The sequence below is a fragment of the Vidua macroura genome, chromosome 1, assembly GCF_024509145.1.
Source record: "Vidua macroura isolate BioBank_ID:100142 chromosome 1, ASM2450914v1, whole genome shotgun sequence".
NCBI lineage: Eukaryota > Metazoa > Chordata > Aves > Passeriformes > Viduidae > Vidua > Vidua macroura.
Window position 1 is genome coordinate 10763151 of NC_071571.1, and position 14999 is coordinate 10778149.

Consider the following 14999-nt stretch of genomic DNA (forward strand, 5'->3'; position numbering starts at 1 on the left):
CTTTCCCCTTTTACCATCTATTTACAAGAAGAGAATTTGTTCATTTAACCAAACATGGGATTGGCAAAAAGAAGGCAGAGATTTCTACCCCTTGCATGTCCAGAAATGTTCACCAAACCAAATGGTTTGGGGAGTGATTCTAGCCCAGTTACTGCCATAAGCATCCTCATTGTATTTCCATCCTGATAACTCCCTGAAGGACACTGAATGCCAGCTTCTGGGGCTGAGACTCTCACGACAGTTTTAGGAGATCATCAGACTCCTTAGAGGGTCTCTGTGTGAATCTGGCCTCCTCCAGCCAGTCTGCTCAGGATATGACTTTCAGGGATCTGGTTTGGGGATGACAAAACCTGGGTCAGCCCCAACTGAAAACAGAATGCTGTTACTGGTGTGAGCAGGGCACCCCTTCAGAGCAGCCCTGGATTTGGGGGTGAACATTTGGGGGTGAGCATTTTTTTCTGAGAATGGAATGTAAAATCCAGCAGCCAGAATCACAAGCAGGGAAAGCACAGGTCTGCCCAGTGAAAGCACACTTGAAGTAGAGAGCACAAGTGTGTCTTTCTGGGTACTCTTCAGTTCCCCAACTCTCTGAAAACTGCAGTGCACATCTTCTCCTCATCACATCACCTACCAAGGCAATGATCTGGCTCACATGGTTGCAAGTGGGTCCTGCTTAGATGAGAGTTCTGTCAAATGTGTGTGCATGAGAGCTTCAGCACAGCTGTAGGTTAATAGACAAGCAGGAGAAAAACCCCATGTGGAGCAGAAGCAATGGTGTGTTTCAGACCTAAAGGAAGTGTGGGATAAAACAGGAGCTGGGCTATCAGGGAGTCAATGGCACAAGGCAATACAGCATGTTAGCAAGAGATAGAAAAGCAGCCCAGGGGAGAAGAACTGAGACAAGCCCTGGGGCAGATTCTGTTTGTCTCTTTGGCATCCATGTAGTGAAAAAGAGAGAGTACATCTCTAGAAAAAAAGATGGACAATGAGGTAAAATACTGTCAGGGAAGAAGGATTAGGGAAGTAGAGGATTTTTTTTTAGCTCAAATTTTCAATCAATTAATTTTGCTTTTCAAGAGACTCTAAAAAAAGAAAAAAAAATGCCAATGACTCAAGAAGCACTAAATTAGCTAGGATGGTGCTATAGCAAATCAAGGGCTTGATTATTCTGTGGTTTGCCCTAGATTCAGGAGAAAGTGCAAAATATGCAACAAATACTACAGGGAGAGGTGAGCTGCCCCCAGGGCTCCACACCATGAGCAGGAGTGTGTGTGCCATAATGGGAAACAGCAGCTCCCTTTGGCCCCTCTGGAAACCCACGGTGACTTGATGCTGTGATCCTGCCCTGGGAGAGCTCAGAAATCCAGGCACACCTGCTCAGATGTACATGAAGGGAGAAGGCACCAGAAGAGGAGATGTCCCAGGCTCCCTGACCTCAGCACTGAACTGAGGGAGAAGAAGCAGCGTCTGTGAAGGAGCAATGAGAGTTGTGAGGACACCAGGAACATGCTGCCTTTTTGTCATGTAGCTGTGCTACAACCTTGAGGCTGACCTTGGAAAATGATGGAAAGGGTTTGGGAAGGAGACTGACCAGAGAGAATGAGCCAGGACAAACACACAGAAAGCATCTGTGGCATTTCCCAGTCTCATATTCCTGCAACTCCACTGACCCTGGCTGGTCTCCTCTCCTGCTCTCAGCTGCTCTTGCTTCTTTCCCCTCAGCCTCCTCCCCTGCTCTCTCAGACTGTACCTTCTCCCAAAGCTCTGACTTTACTTCCTGTAAGCTCATTCAACCTCCTGACATACAGGCACCAAAAAAGAGTTAGAAAACCCCTCCCTGCTCAAAGCAGCCTGGTCCAACTGGATTTAGGCTCTCTTTTAGAGCTGCCTAAGGATGTTATCAACAAACAAGTCAACTTACCTCTGATTCAAGAAGGCCATTTCTTTAAATTAAAGTACAATTTTATCTCTTTGTCCCTAATCTCTTACTTTTCTGCATGGGTGTGGGCTCCCTGGACCTCTCCTCTGCATTGCAGCTGTCAGACTTTTACACATGCCACAAACTTGGTACTCTGCTCTATCCTGTAAGAAGCAGACTGGGTTTCAAAAGCATGCCAGCTTATGTCCTCCCTTACCAGAACAAAGCTCATAAGAAGGAAATGTGAGGCCTCCCTGAGGGTGCTGGAAAGACACGGTGGATAATAGGAAATTTTTGGAAGGAGATTTGAGAAGTGGATTTTACTCACTCCCTATATTGATAAAGGCTTATCATGTTCCTTCTCAAAACCAGGAACCACATGGTGAGACAACATTTTTAAATGTTAATGCATCTTTAGAGAATAATCAGTAATGTTTGATGGCTTGTGCTAGCTCTAGGAGAGGTTTCTTTGTTGTTTAAGAAATTAAACAACATTCATCTAGAGTTTCTTGTCATTACAGGATGAAAGAAAGGTTATTTCTTTAGGAAAAAAAAAGAGGAAAGAGAAGATCTAAATGATAAACATTATAAAATACTTATCTTCCCAGATGTCTCTGGGATAATGTGAGCTGAGAGGAAATGCTTATCTCTCTGAAGGACAGCTTTTGGCAACATGGCTTTCTACACAGTGCTAAATTATTTTAAGAGCAGAGGACAAAGGTAGAGGGATTTGTTTAAAAGAGTGAATTATGAGCCAGGTGTAGCATCTCTTCAGGTCCTGCTACTGAATCACTGTGTAACCTTGGCTAAGCCACACAGACCTTTCTGCCTCGCCTTCTGCTTGGGAAAATAATTGGTGTAATAGCCAATGGGAAAATTATTTTCATGATTATCTACAAGTTTACTGTCTGTGCCATGTACTGCATGATTATATATTTTTAAACACAGCTGCTTGTATATCTTGTTATCTACAGAAGCATTCCCTCATTAGCTGGGAGATTTATCTGGTCTGTGAAAAAATCCATGAGCCAAGCAGGGTTCACCTCCAGGGCTGGGTTCAGCTGCATATAATCAGGCAGCACGGGCTGTCAGCTGCCCAAAGCAGGGACTTCCTCATGCCAAGAAGAGCAGAATCCAGCCTGGACAGCTTCTGGTTGCTCTTGAGAATGGAACACATTTTAAAAATAATTACAGATTTTGGTGCTTCCAATTGTGATATCAGCGAAGGGGTGCCCCAGGAAACCTGCCTTCTGGAAAACATGAGTGCCTTTAAGTATAAAGCCTTTTTGTATAGGTGTATCTCTTGAAACACCTATACAGTGCAAGGCCAAAATCACTATTGTTTTTTGATATTCATAAGCAATCCCTTTTTTATTTTCAGTTTTGATTTAAGATGATGCTATGTCTTTTCATTTTGTTAACTCATCAGGAATTTGTTGATTTGATTTTGAGTTTTAAGCATTTACTTCCTTTTGTTCATTTTATAAACCCTGCAGACACAATGCAGAAATCATGTCAGGCAAGGACCACATTTCCTTCCTGAATAGGTGCATTCTGCTTTCTTGCCCCAGCAAGCTGCTGTTTCACATGTGAAAAAAAAAGTCTAGTCTGGACAGAATAATATGTAATCATTAATAAATAACTTATACAAATAAGAAATCACAAAGCAGTGAAACTACTGTCTGATGGATTTGCCTGTGAGGAAGTGAGGTTGTTGTGTGACCTTGGGTGATTAATTTTACATTCCTGTGTCTATGCTTCCTCCTCCATCCATTCTTTTGTCTTGCCTGCCTCACATTCAAGGTAGTCAAGGCAAGGACCATTTCTCATGTGTACATTTGGCAGCCAGCACTATGGGCTTTGCAGCACTGTAAAATGCACATATGAGGAGCAGTAGCTGGGGCAGAGATAAGAGAGTCCTTGTGGATTGGATCAGGGGGTGACAGGCATGTGATAACAAGGCACTGATCTCTGGTCCCCTGCCCCTTCCTGGGGGCATTCCACGTGGCTAGACAGGGACAAAGCTGGTGCAGTGGGAAAGCAACAAGGATGTGCCTCTGCCATGGCAGGGCAAGGACAGGGACAGGCGTGTCTGGGGAGTGAGGAGGTGAGAGCGCTGGGTCATGGTGGAGATGGGATTTGTCATCATGGACAAGAAGCTCTGCAGGTCTGTTGGTGGCACACACTGGCTCAAGACCTGATTTATTCATTGGAAAGATCTGGAAGTATCCCTTCCATAAAGGGTCTTGTCATTATTTGCTGTAAGTGCAGGTGATATTTGGAGAGAGTCTGATGAACAATCAACACTACTAAGATGTGCTGTATCATATCATATCAGTGCTCTACTTCAGATTCCAGCTGCATACTCTGTGAAGCCTGAGAAGAGTCTGTGCATCTCCAGTTAGAGCCCTGATCCTCTGGTCCAGCCTCTGGCTGTGGCTTCAAGGATTTTTTTGATCATGGGGATGCTTTCCAAAACACTTACTTACTTTTAGGGTTGTATGTATCAAGCAGGAAATGCAGGGACATATTCCCCAGCAGAGCCACAGAGTCCCAGGTGTGCAGAGCTGCCTTGCCCAGCTCTGATTTCCCTCGGCACACAGGACTGAGCACCAGTTGCACAGACACACACACTCTCTAAAGCCTGTAGTGTTTTTGCCCACAAGTGAAACACTTTCTGCCAGCAAAGAAAGAGAGCAAGAAGGATCTAAAAAAAAAACACCAAAAAAAAAAAAAAAAAAAAAAAAGACAAAACGCACACAAAGGAGGAAAGGGAGAGGGAAGATTTGTCTCTTACAGTCGGTTGTGATTTCGTAGGGGGAGTTAAGGCGCGCGTCTCCGCAGGGTGAAGTGCTCACGTACAGATGGAACAGGATGTTCTCCCGCAGCCTGTAGCCTCCTTCTTTTAATCGCACGAAGATTGATCGCTCCCAGTCTTCTCGCCGTTTGCTATGATCACAAAAGAGGTTCCAGGTCATTTGTTACATGCCAAATCGGAAACATTTCTGTGCTCTCTCTCTCCTTTTCTCCCTCTGCTTGTTTGTTTGTTTTTATTAGCACTCGGCATCATTTATTTTGCCTAGTGACAGCAAAAGAAAAACAATAAGCTTCTCCAGGTGAAGAAATGTGTGAAGGAGGTCAAAACTGCCAAAGGGCTTTTGGCTTGCTTACCTAAGATATGTTCTAATGATAAAATGTGGTTTTTTGAAGGGTAACTCTCCTTCCTCACATGCATGGATGCATAAACACGCTGATTTTAAAGTGGCTCTGGTGCATGAAAAAATGAGTTCTCTTGGGCTCCCATGTGAACTCATCAGCTCTGCTGATCACAATGCCTAGGCACATGTTTGAATCCCATTAACATCAATCACCACAGCTGAGATGTGTGTTCATATGCCCCACTGAAAACAGCCTCTAACGAAGCACCCAAATTTTATGAGCACTGCCAGCCCTTCCTGCTCCCCAGGTTTTGCTCTTTTCCCCCATTCAACCAAAGCCACCTACAAGTGCTCCACCTAGGCCAGCAGGGTCCTCTTGGTCACTTGGTATTTTTGGAAATCAGAAGAAATCTTAAGAAGGATGGACAAAATTTGTGTGGGATTTTCTCAGCTGAGTTGAGAAAGATACTTATTGAGATGAAGCTTTTATCTTTGCAGTGGTTCAGCAGCTAGATGGGGATGCAGTGCACATATTCCATTAGCAACAGCTGCCCGGGAGGCCAAACCCTCCCAGTGCTGCCGTTTGCAGCAACAGCACAGCATTAAGGCTCTGCTGCTGTGCAGCTCCTCTGATGGGTTGCATTTGGGAAGATATGGGTGATTTCTCTGACAGACAGCTGCCTCTAATATGTGTGTTTGGGCAATGGTCATGATTATAATTTTGAAGGTGAAAATGTGATTGGTGACATTATGATGAGACTCCTTTCCCTCTGGTGGCCTGGTCCTTCCCTCAAAAACTCAAGGGTCTTTTTGGAGGAATCTCTGAACAGAACTGCACCTGCAGGTAATGATTTTCCTAGGATGCTGTTAATAAGGCAGAATCCCACCCGTTTAATTCTCTACAGGACAGGTCATTAACCAAGGTGATTTCTGCCTGTCTCTCTGCCTCCTGATAGTGCAAATAGGGGTGCTTTTTACTCAGCCTTTGAGCGAGTCCTTGGCTTTCATCCAGGCTGCCTCTGCCTGTTTTCTCCCAGTGCAGCCTCTGTGCTACTGAATCTGTTTGGCTGTCACTCTTCCATGGTTTGGGTGTTTTGTCATTTCTTGATGCCAGGACGTGTTTGCTGTCAGGAGGAATTTACAGGCACATTAGCTCGCCTGTCAGGGACAGGGAGTCACACCGGCTGCTGAGCTGGGGCTGCCACATGCTGCTCCTTCATTTTCTGCTGGCTGTGGTGGAACTTCCCAACTGCACTAATTATATTATCGCCTCTGAAATAATAAAATCTCTGTAAGTCCTGCTGCTTGGACTTTAGAGGAATTGCAGGTAGTTTTAAATAATTCACTGCAAAATCAGCTGGGAGAATACAAAGCTGTGCAGTCCAAATGCCTGGTATTATTACATTAAATCTCACCAGAGTGTGGGGGGGCAGCTTACAGTACTTGGAGACAGTTGCTATGTAGGGTTGGAGCAGTCATGCTTTGGGCTGGATTTCAGGAGTTCAGCTTCTGTCCTGTTTTCACTGGTCATTGTTTTTCACTGATTAACCTTGCTCTCTTACCTCTTCCTGAGCACCAACAAGGGTCTGTGGCCAGTGTGGCTGCCAGGTTGGATGATAGACAGCTGCTCTAAAAATAGTTGGCAGGGCTGGAGGGCAAGGCAGCTTGACTCTCTCCTCCAGCAGGCTGAGGTTCTTCATATCACATAGGGTCCTGACCTGCCTTTGGGATGGTTTTTTAGGAGCTGAACTCAAACATGAGGTTCATTCTTGCATTGTGGCTGAATAGGATTCATAACAAAATTCAGCGAGTATTGTTGGAAAAGAGTTTAGGTTGCAACATCATCTGCCATGGCTTAGTAAAATATTATTGTGCATGGGATGTTTGGTGTACTTCAAAACCCAGGGGGACCCAGGGATCTGGTAAAAATGGTCCAGGTAAAGCATGAGATGCACTTCTGCAAAGTCACCTCTACTCCAGCACCAGTACCTCGTGCCTTGCCTCTGGGACAGGTGTTTTGAACTGTGAGAGGGAAGATGACTTTGCAGCTGTTGTTTGCAATGTCTTTTGCATAGCCATACACAACCTGCACAAAGCAATGGAGAGAGGAGCCCACAGTGAGCCTACAGATCCCATTCATTCAGGGGGTGGCATTAAAGTGTCATTTCTGCATACTGGCAGTGGCTAAAAGAACAGAATTCATCCCTAAACCTTTGCCTGTTACAAATTTCTTTGGGAGTTAGGATTTGAGACTCATTCAAGTGGAGCATTTAAGAACGTGCTACATTCTAATATTTTGCTTAATTTCACAATTCAGCATAACACATGCCCATTTTTTTGAGCTGACTTGGAGAAGATACTTTAGCACATGCTTATGGTTTAATATATATGAAGCATTTTGGTGAAACAAAGACTGACAAGCAGAGGAGCAGTTTCCTCTGCATGTAAATATATGCACAGGAAGTTTCTAGTACTGCATTCTACAAGAGAGAATCCCAGAGAAACTAACAGCAGGCTTAGTAGATGTGTAACAAGTAGCTGATTTTCCTGGAAAAAGTAATTTAACTGGACTGGATCAAGACTATTCCTTGCTTTTTATGTACAAAATAAACAGTGGTTTGCATCTGACTTGCTGAAAGAGCTTACCTTCTGGTAAAGTCATCTCCCTAGCACCTGAAGTGTGCACTACAGCAGCAAGCCTACAAAGGTGGTGATTTATTTCAAGGATATTCTAATAATTTTGTTTTTCTTTAAAAAAGAGGAGTTGTATTTTCTTTTCTTTCCTTTTGGCCAGTTGATATAAATAATACCACTGAAAATGATGTCAATTTTCCTATCACCATTGCAAGAGAATCAGACTCTCGAATTTGTGTGCTTTTTGACGGTGATTCTTAGAAAAAGCTTCTCAAAAGGTCTATCTTGTCCTTCTTTTGTACATCAGAAAATTTTCGTCTTCTCGTCTTTTTTCATGAAAGTCTGGAGAACTGGAGGATTATGGTTGTCATAAAAATGAAATCTGGGAGGGCTAAGGGTTTTAATCACACTGGTTAGAAGCTGACAGGTTTTAGTTGTGCTTTTAGCTTTTATTTAACTTAAGCTATAGACAATGAATTGTTGAAAGAAAGTTTCCTTTTGAAGTATTTGTCACTCTTGCTTCTTAGAGAGGATAAAGTTCCATTTCTGGAACTCTTTTCCAAGAAAAGTCAGGAAAGTCACACCTCTAACATTTAGCAATAAGAAGAGAAGGGGAAAAAAAGTAATTTGCATATTGCTGCAACATTGGCTTGTGGATGGAATTGTCCTGCATCTTAAATATGTGAAGCAATTGCCGTATTCTCTTTTTAGAAAAATGGAAAAAAGTTTGCCCCAGTACATGGCAGTTCATCTCACCCCCAACAGATACCTGAACAGGTCTGCTGAGCTCCACCTCTGAGATGCCCATCTCTCTCCACTGGTGATAAAAGGAGCCTTGGGCATCTGGGAAACACTTGACTGCCAAGAAGTATATTCAAATTGGTGAATCCCTGGCTCCTGGCCATTAATTTTATATCCTGGCCCTTGCTTTCTCCAGCCTGCTTGCCCTTGCTCTTAGAAGCCTTCATGCTACACTCAGCCAAGTATGAGTTTTGCTTTCACTAAGATCAATGATAGTATTTGTAAATCTGGAAAAGAAGTTCCTTTTAAAAGGCAGCATCACACAGAAAAATATTTCTTGCACTGGAAGTTCCTGAAATTTGAAATCCAGCTGCAGAGACCACTCACAGCAGGTAGGCTTGGTGGGAGGAAGGTATGTGGAAATTAGGAAATCTCCACAGAATAAACTTGCCTGTTCCATAGTGAATGATGGAAAATTTAAGTTCTTTGAGTCAAGAATGATGCTCTCAAAAGAAAACCATCCTTTTGGTTTCAGTTAATTTATTGCTTTGTACAACAGTTTCCTGACCTAGGAGAGGAGTTTAATTTGGGTTAGGTTAATGCAAATGAATTACAATAACTTTGTGTTTCCCCAAGCCTGAGGAGATGGTGTACGTGTAGTCACGGTGGAGCTGACTTACCATGTCAGTCCTAAAAACTCTGTCCTTATAGCTATGTGGCAGCATCATGTGTTTTCTCTGTGAAAAGAAGATGTCTCTCTTTTTCCAGAGAAAAACGAGTAAATATGATTTCAATGTGCAGAAAATGCATTTTTTTATTTCATTTTGAACCCCCTCATTTTGTCACCACAGGACAAAGCTCCCAATGATGGCAGAAAACTGTGTGTAGCAATAAATATTAAAATTAAAAAATATATCACAACACACAGTTTTGCTTCTCCATGGACTTTAAGGAAGCAGAATCTGATTTGATAGTAACTCCAGCTCTGTCATTCAAAGGTGCTTATCCTTGACAGTTTTGGTTGAGATTTTTATGGTGTGTGCTGGTCAGGCAAGCGCTGGTGCCTGGTCTTGGCTGAACAGAGAGTGATTTGAAGTTACTGTGAACAGAGCTCGTGCTGCACTGATGATTCTCTTAACAAAAGGCTGTTAACATTGATCCAAATAAAGCAATAATATGACTGAACATGTTAGGGAGGTGGATCAATACAATAGTTTAAGATACAGTGTTAGCACTTGTTTCCCAAGAGACCATAGCACAAAGCAAGTACTAGGGCTGCTACACTGCTGAAAACATAATAATTTAATGTAAACTTGAAAGCAATTCAGAATGAAATAGAGAGAATATTGTTTTTGATTAAACCCCTCAATGCTCTTGTCCCTCTTTGTTAGCCAAACCCGTGTACTCAATATACTCTCTTGTCTTCAACCCCAGCCTGAAGTTAAAATAGCCATTATTCCTGTTATTGTTGCTTAGGTGCAACAGTATCACAGGTCCTCACAAGAACACACAATCCTGCTTAGATTAACCCTTGTGTCTGTGACCTGATGCAAAACCTTCTGAAGTCAAAGGAAGTTTTTGCACTGAGTTTAATGGCCTTCACAAAAAGTCACACGGATACGCACTCAAGAATGGAGGGCAGAAGAATGACCTATAGCGAAAGAGGCTTTTTTTTTTAGTTTTCCTTCATTTCTTGGCTCCTTCTATATAATAAATGCCACCTCAGCTTCACTTCTGCTTAGTTTTCACATCATAGGATAATTCAGGCTGGTAAGGTCCTTAAATCTCTATCCCAACCTCCTTCTCAAAGTAGTTTGACAGATTGATCAAGGTTCTATGTACTCAGATTTTGAAAATGTCCAAGACGAGAGGGAGACTGCACAAGCCTTCTGAGTGATCTGTCCCACTGCTAGCCTGTCCCCATGGGGAAAATCAGTCCTCATACTCACTGAGGCTGAGCTGCTCTTGTTTCAGTGTGTGCTCTTGTCTGTCACCTTCCCACTGCACACTTGGTGAAGGTGTCAGCTCCACTGTGTTGCTGACATGCTTTGCTGGCTCTGCCATCCCACCTGCAGGCTGACCAGGTCCAGACCTGTCAGCACTTCCACACAGCCCAGGTGCTCTGGCCCCTAAGACTCTGGGCAGCCTCTGCTGAATCTGTGTCAGATGATTGATGTCTTTCCTTTGGGGCACACAAAACTGCACATAGCACTGTAGATGGGCTGTAATGGGTGCTGGTTAGAGGTGGATGCACACATCCCTTGACAGACTCTTCATACATCCCAGGATCCTGCTGACCCTCCCTGCTGTTAGGCACACCACCAGCTAATGTCCTGGTTCCTGTCTGCCTGCAAGCCCTGTCCCCTTTCAGCAGAGCTGCTCCCCAGCCTGCATTTCTTTCTTTCTTGGTGGCAAGGAGGAAGGTCATTCTTTCTTCCTTGGTGTGTGACTTTGCATTTGTTCTTGCTGAGTTTTCTGTCAAAGTTCCTGCTGGTCCAGCCCTTCAGCCTGCTGGGATGACAGACCAGCCCTCAAGCACAGTGACTGGACCTTCCCACATTTTGGTGTCCTCTGCAAAGCTTATAACCAAGCACTACGTAACCTCTTCCAGATTGTTGATAGACATGATCAGAGAAAAGACAGCATTCTGGGGTGAGGTATCCCACTTACTGCCATCTTCCAGGCAGTGTATGACCCATTAGCCATTTAAATGGTAGCAAGGTGGATTTGGCTGAAGACAAGAACAATAATTCCACTGTAATGATTCTACATGCTATAACATTTTAAAACATCATAAAGAAGGAGTAAGTGATAGCATCTTACACTTTGGCACAAAGTTTGCTGTGCTGTTAACACTCATTGGTTCTGTAGTGAGTCAATGAAGACATTAATGATCAATAAATCACTTCTTTGAGATCTTTCAGTAGCAGCAAGGAAGACAGGAAAATGGCTGCATTAAGCAAAATGACTCCCTTCAAGTCTCTGGTCAGTGAATGATGCTAATAAGCCTGCACGTAAAGATTTGTACAAAATCATCAGGCTTCATAAAGCCCAGCTTTATGAGTCATATCTAATCGCTACTGAAAGAGAATCAGCTGAAGTAAAGCAGCTCATGACCCAACACTTTAGACTGCCTAACTCTCCATTTTTTTCGTGCAGTGCATTGTTCCTTCATAACCTAAACACTCAGAAAAAATGACATAAAGAAACAAATAATTCAGTTGTCTGGAGGATGGATCTGTTCCACTGAAGGCCATATAACAGCCCCCAAAAATCAACAGAATTCAGTTACCTTAAGTGTAGCTCCAGCTGTGAGTAGAGGAAGTGAACAAATGCCCTTCTTGCCACAATTTCTGCATGGCAGTCGTTGACCGCAAGCCCTTGGTCATTTATGTATTCCCCATTTATACATTTGGTACCCGATGACAGCACAATAACCTGAGCTTGCCTGATGTCCAAACCTGTAGAAAGAAAAACAAAAGTGCTGTGAAATTGCTGGGGGTGAGTATGATACCACGATTGTTAAAGTCCTCACAGCACACACTTTAATGTGGCAGCCAGATAGCCCTAATGGGATGCTTGTTAAGGTGATGATATGGCCTTTGGAATATGCAGGAATCTCACATCTCTGTGTTATTAGTATAATAAGGTCTATATTTCAGTCTTGCTGTTAATTCCAAGATGAAAGCTCACCATGAAGTTTACTTGTTAAATCAATAACTACATCATAGCAGAGCATATGCTGTAGGGAGGTAATAAAGATCTCCTGCAGTGCTGATAAATGGCCAGGTTTTTATGAGCTGTTGAAGACATTTTCTGGTGGGAACACATACTCCCTGTAATGTTAGGTTTCATTGCTGTTGCATTCTAAGTACTAAAAAAATGGAAGTAATGCTTCTGGGGCTGCTCTTTTTAAAAATCATGAAGAAAATACCCTAACAGATTTGACTTTCAATCCAGTTTCCTTTTAGTTTCTCCAAGAGCAGCTACATCAGTGTTCTTTTCAGAGTGGTCTCTGGGATGGAGCATTTATCACTGAGACCAGCTTTGTTCACCTGTTGCCTCTCTACATAATGTTGATGGCAATTGAAAGATGTCCCTTACTTGGTCCAGATAGACACTTTCTAGGAATAGATCCTAATTTACTTGGAGACCGTTGCAAAATGCTTAGACACTTCAAAGGGACCTGGGTTTCTCTCTAAAACATAGCTCATTCAGCCCTGTGGACAATTTCAAAGTAGAATTTAGAATGAACTGAGCCCAAAATGAAATGATCTCTTGAGAAACACATCTCTGGGCTCATCTCTCTGAATACCAAAGAGCAAGAGAACAGCTCTTGGGAAAAATAATTTTTTTGTCTGATAGGTGCTTCCTCTAGAAGTGACAAAGTAGCCTCTGAGCGTAGGGCTGTGTTTGACACAATGGCTGTGTGTGGGCAAACAGCTGCACAGTACAGCACAGCGGCTGAGACTGCTGGTGTTGGTGTTGCTCTGCCCAGGCAGTGTCACCTGAGATGTCCTGCCTAATGTCTGGCTGCAGTCTGGGAAGTCCAGGAGGTTCTGCACACTCCCCATGCATCTCACATGGAAATCCATAAAGAGGCTCAGTGAAAACACACACACATGTTTAGGTAACTGAAGCAAGACCTCAAAGTGTGACAAGTCAGTGATGAAGACAGGTCTGAGACTGCAAATACCCGTAGGAGGAATGGAAACAATCTTCCTGTGGGCCATGGCAATGCTGTTTCTATGGTATTACTTTAGCTTTAGAAAAGCTTTAGGAATAGTTTTATAGAGTCAGCAAAAATATTTTTTTCTTCCTACGAAGCCTATTGAATAGCAGAAAAACTGAAAAACTGCAGAGATTTTTTTTGGCTTGGCATGTTTGGGGCCATGTTCCCTTATAAAATCTGTGTTTTAAAATCTGTTCCCTTATAAAATTGGTGTTAAATGACAAAAGAGTTGAATGGAGAAGGAAATAATATTTTAAACAGAAGGATTGGTGCTGCCAATGATTTCCCAGTTAGTAAATGCCATCAACAGCCCTTCATAATCTCCACACAGCACTGGGACTAGTAGTGGATGACATGCTGTAGCCATGCTTAATGAATATAATTGCAAATGATATCAAAATTATTTCATACCTATAACAATACAAAAGCTCCATCAGTAATCCAAAAGGTTTAGTAGTAATGTGGCATTGCAGCACTGTGGCATTTGTAGAAGAGGGGTAAGTATTGTGAAAAATTCAGTTAATTCCATCTGAGCCCCTGGTTATGAGTTTCATACAGAAGTTGTTACAGGTACTAGTGACAAAGTACACATCACTGTATGCCTGTGCTGAGAGCTTAATCTCTATTTGTTACTATAGATGTGGCCCTAAAAAAGTGTTTTGGAGTATTTATTGGGGAGAAAAAAAAGAGATAGAAATTTTGAAAACCCAAGAAGTAAAGATGGGAACACATGGGAGAAATGGAGAGGAGAAAAATCCTTTGTGTTTATTCCAGTTTTATTACTAGGCAAAAAGTTGAGGTGGAAAAATTCCTCCTTCCCTACAAAGAAATGTGCTTATAGTCTGTACATTAAAATTGCTTTGCTTTAGGGTCACTGCTTTAATGAGAAAAATAATAGGTATCTTAGATTGTGACATGTCCATCTAGTTAACAGTGTCTTTCACATGGACTAACATCAAACATTTCATGGGCCACTGCCTGCCACTGAGGTGTTTGAGTCCCACTCAGCATCCCAAAAAAGCAGTGTATATTTTCCTCAACAGAATGTAGTATTTTCCTTGGTTGGAAGGTCCATAAAAAGAATCAGCTAATTTTTTGTTCTATTTTATTTATTTACCACTGCAGATAGAGCCTTATTTACCTCAGCACAGCAGGAGTACACCAGGAGGCAATTCCCTCCTACAGAAACTTGTGAGCCTCTCTGTCTGCCCCTGTGGAACCTCTGTCAATACTCCTTCTCAGGGCAGACAGACCAACTGCTTCCTTCTCCTAACATTAGTAAGCCCCTGGTGTGCCTCCTCCTCTCCCCCTTCACCTCATAGCCAAAGCACCTGGCTCTGAAAATACAGAGCAAACCACCTGGGTAAGCCCTTCTGCTCTCTGGGATCTACACCTTCCTCACTCCCCAGTCAGTCCAGTACACAGTGTGATGTCTTTTATTTTTTTCAATCATTTTATTCACAAATAAACTTAACTCTTTTTCTCCTCTCAGATGAGGCTAAGCTGATGAATGCATTCAGGATTTTCTGTAATGTCAGGATTTATTCATAAATGAAACAGAAAGGCACCCAACACCTATCAGATGCAGCAATAATATGAATCCCCCTGATGATGTTTGCTGTCATGATGTCCACCTGCACAGCAATAGCCAGTGTGCTTGGGGTGTTCATGTTTGCATGAATTAACTCCATATGATGGCTTCCAGTGATATGGGGCCCCAGTAGGTGCCATGTGTGGACACAGCCCGGGGTGTTTGCCAGTCCTGGCAAGGTGCACGTGTTTGCAGAACATCACTTAGATGTTGCCTGGGGCTGGG

General features: G+C 42.9%; 1 protein-coding gene across 1 annotated transcript in view; it reads right to left on the reverse strand.

Moving 5' to 3' along the window:
- Nucleotides 1-14999, reverse strand: part of ADARB2 (adenosine deaminase RNA specific B2 (inactive)) — a 306599-nt gene that overhangs the window by 31409 nt on the left and 260191 nt on the right. The window contains exons 5-6 of the mRNA XM_053993701.1: nucleotides 11744-11912; nucleotides 4716-4867 (exon numbers count right to left, since the gene is read on the reverse strand). Coding sequence (XP_053849676.1) covers nucleotides 4716-4867; nucleotides 11744-11912 — 321 coding nt within the window. The remainder of the gene's footprint in view (nucleotides 1-4715; nucleotides 4868-11743; nucleotides 11913-14999) is intronic.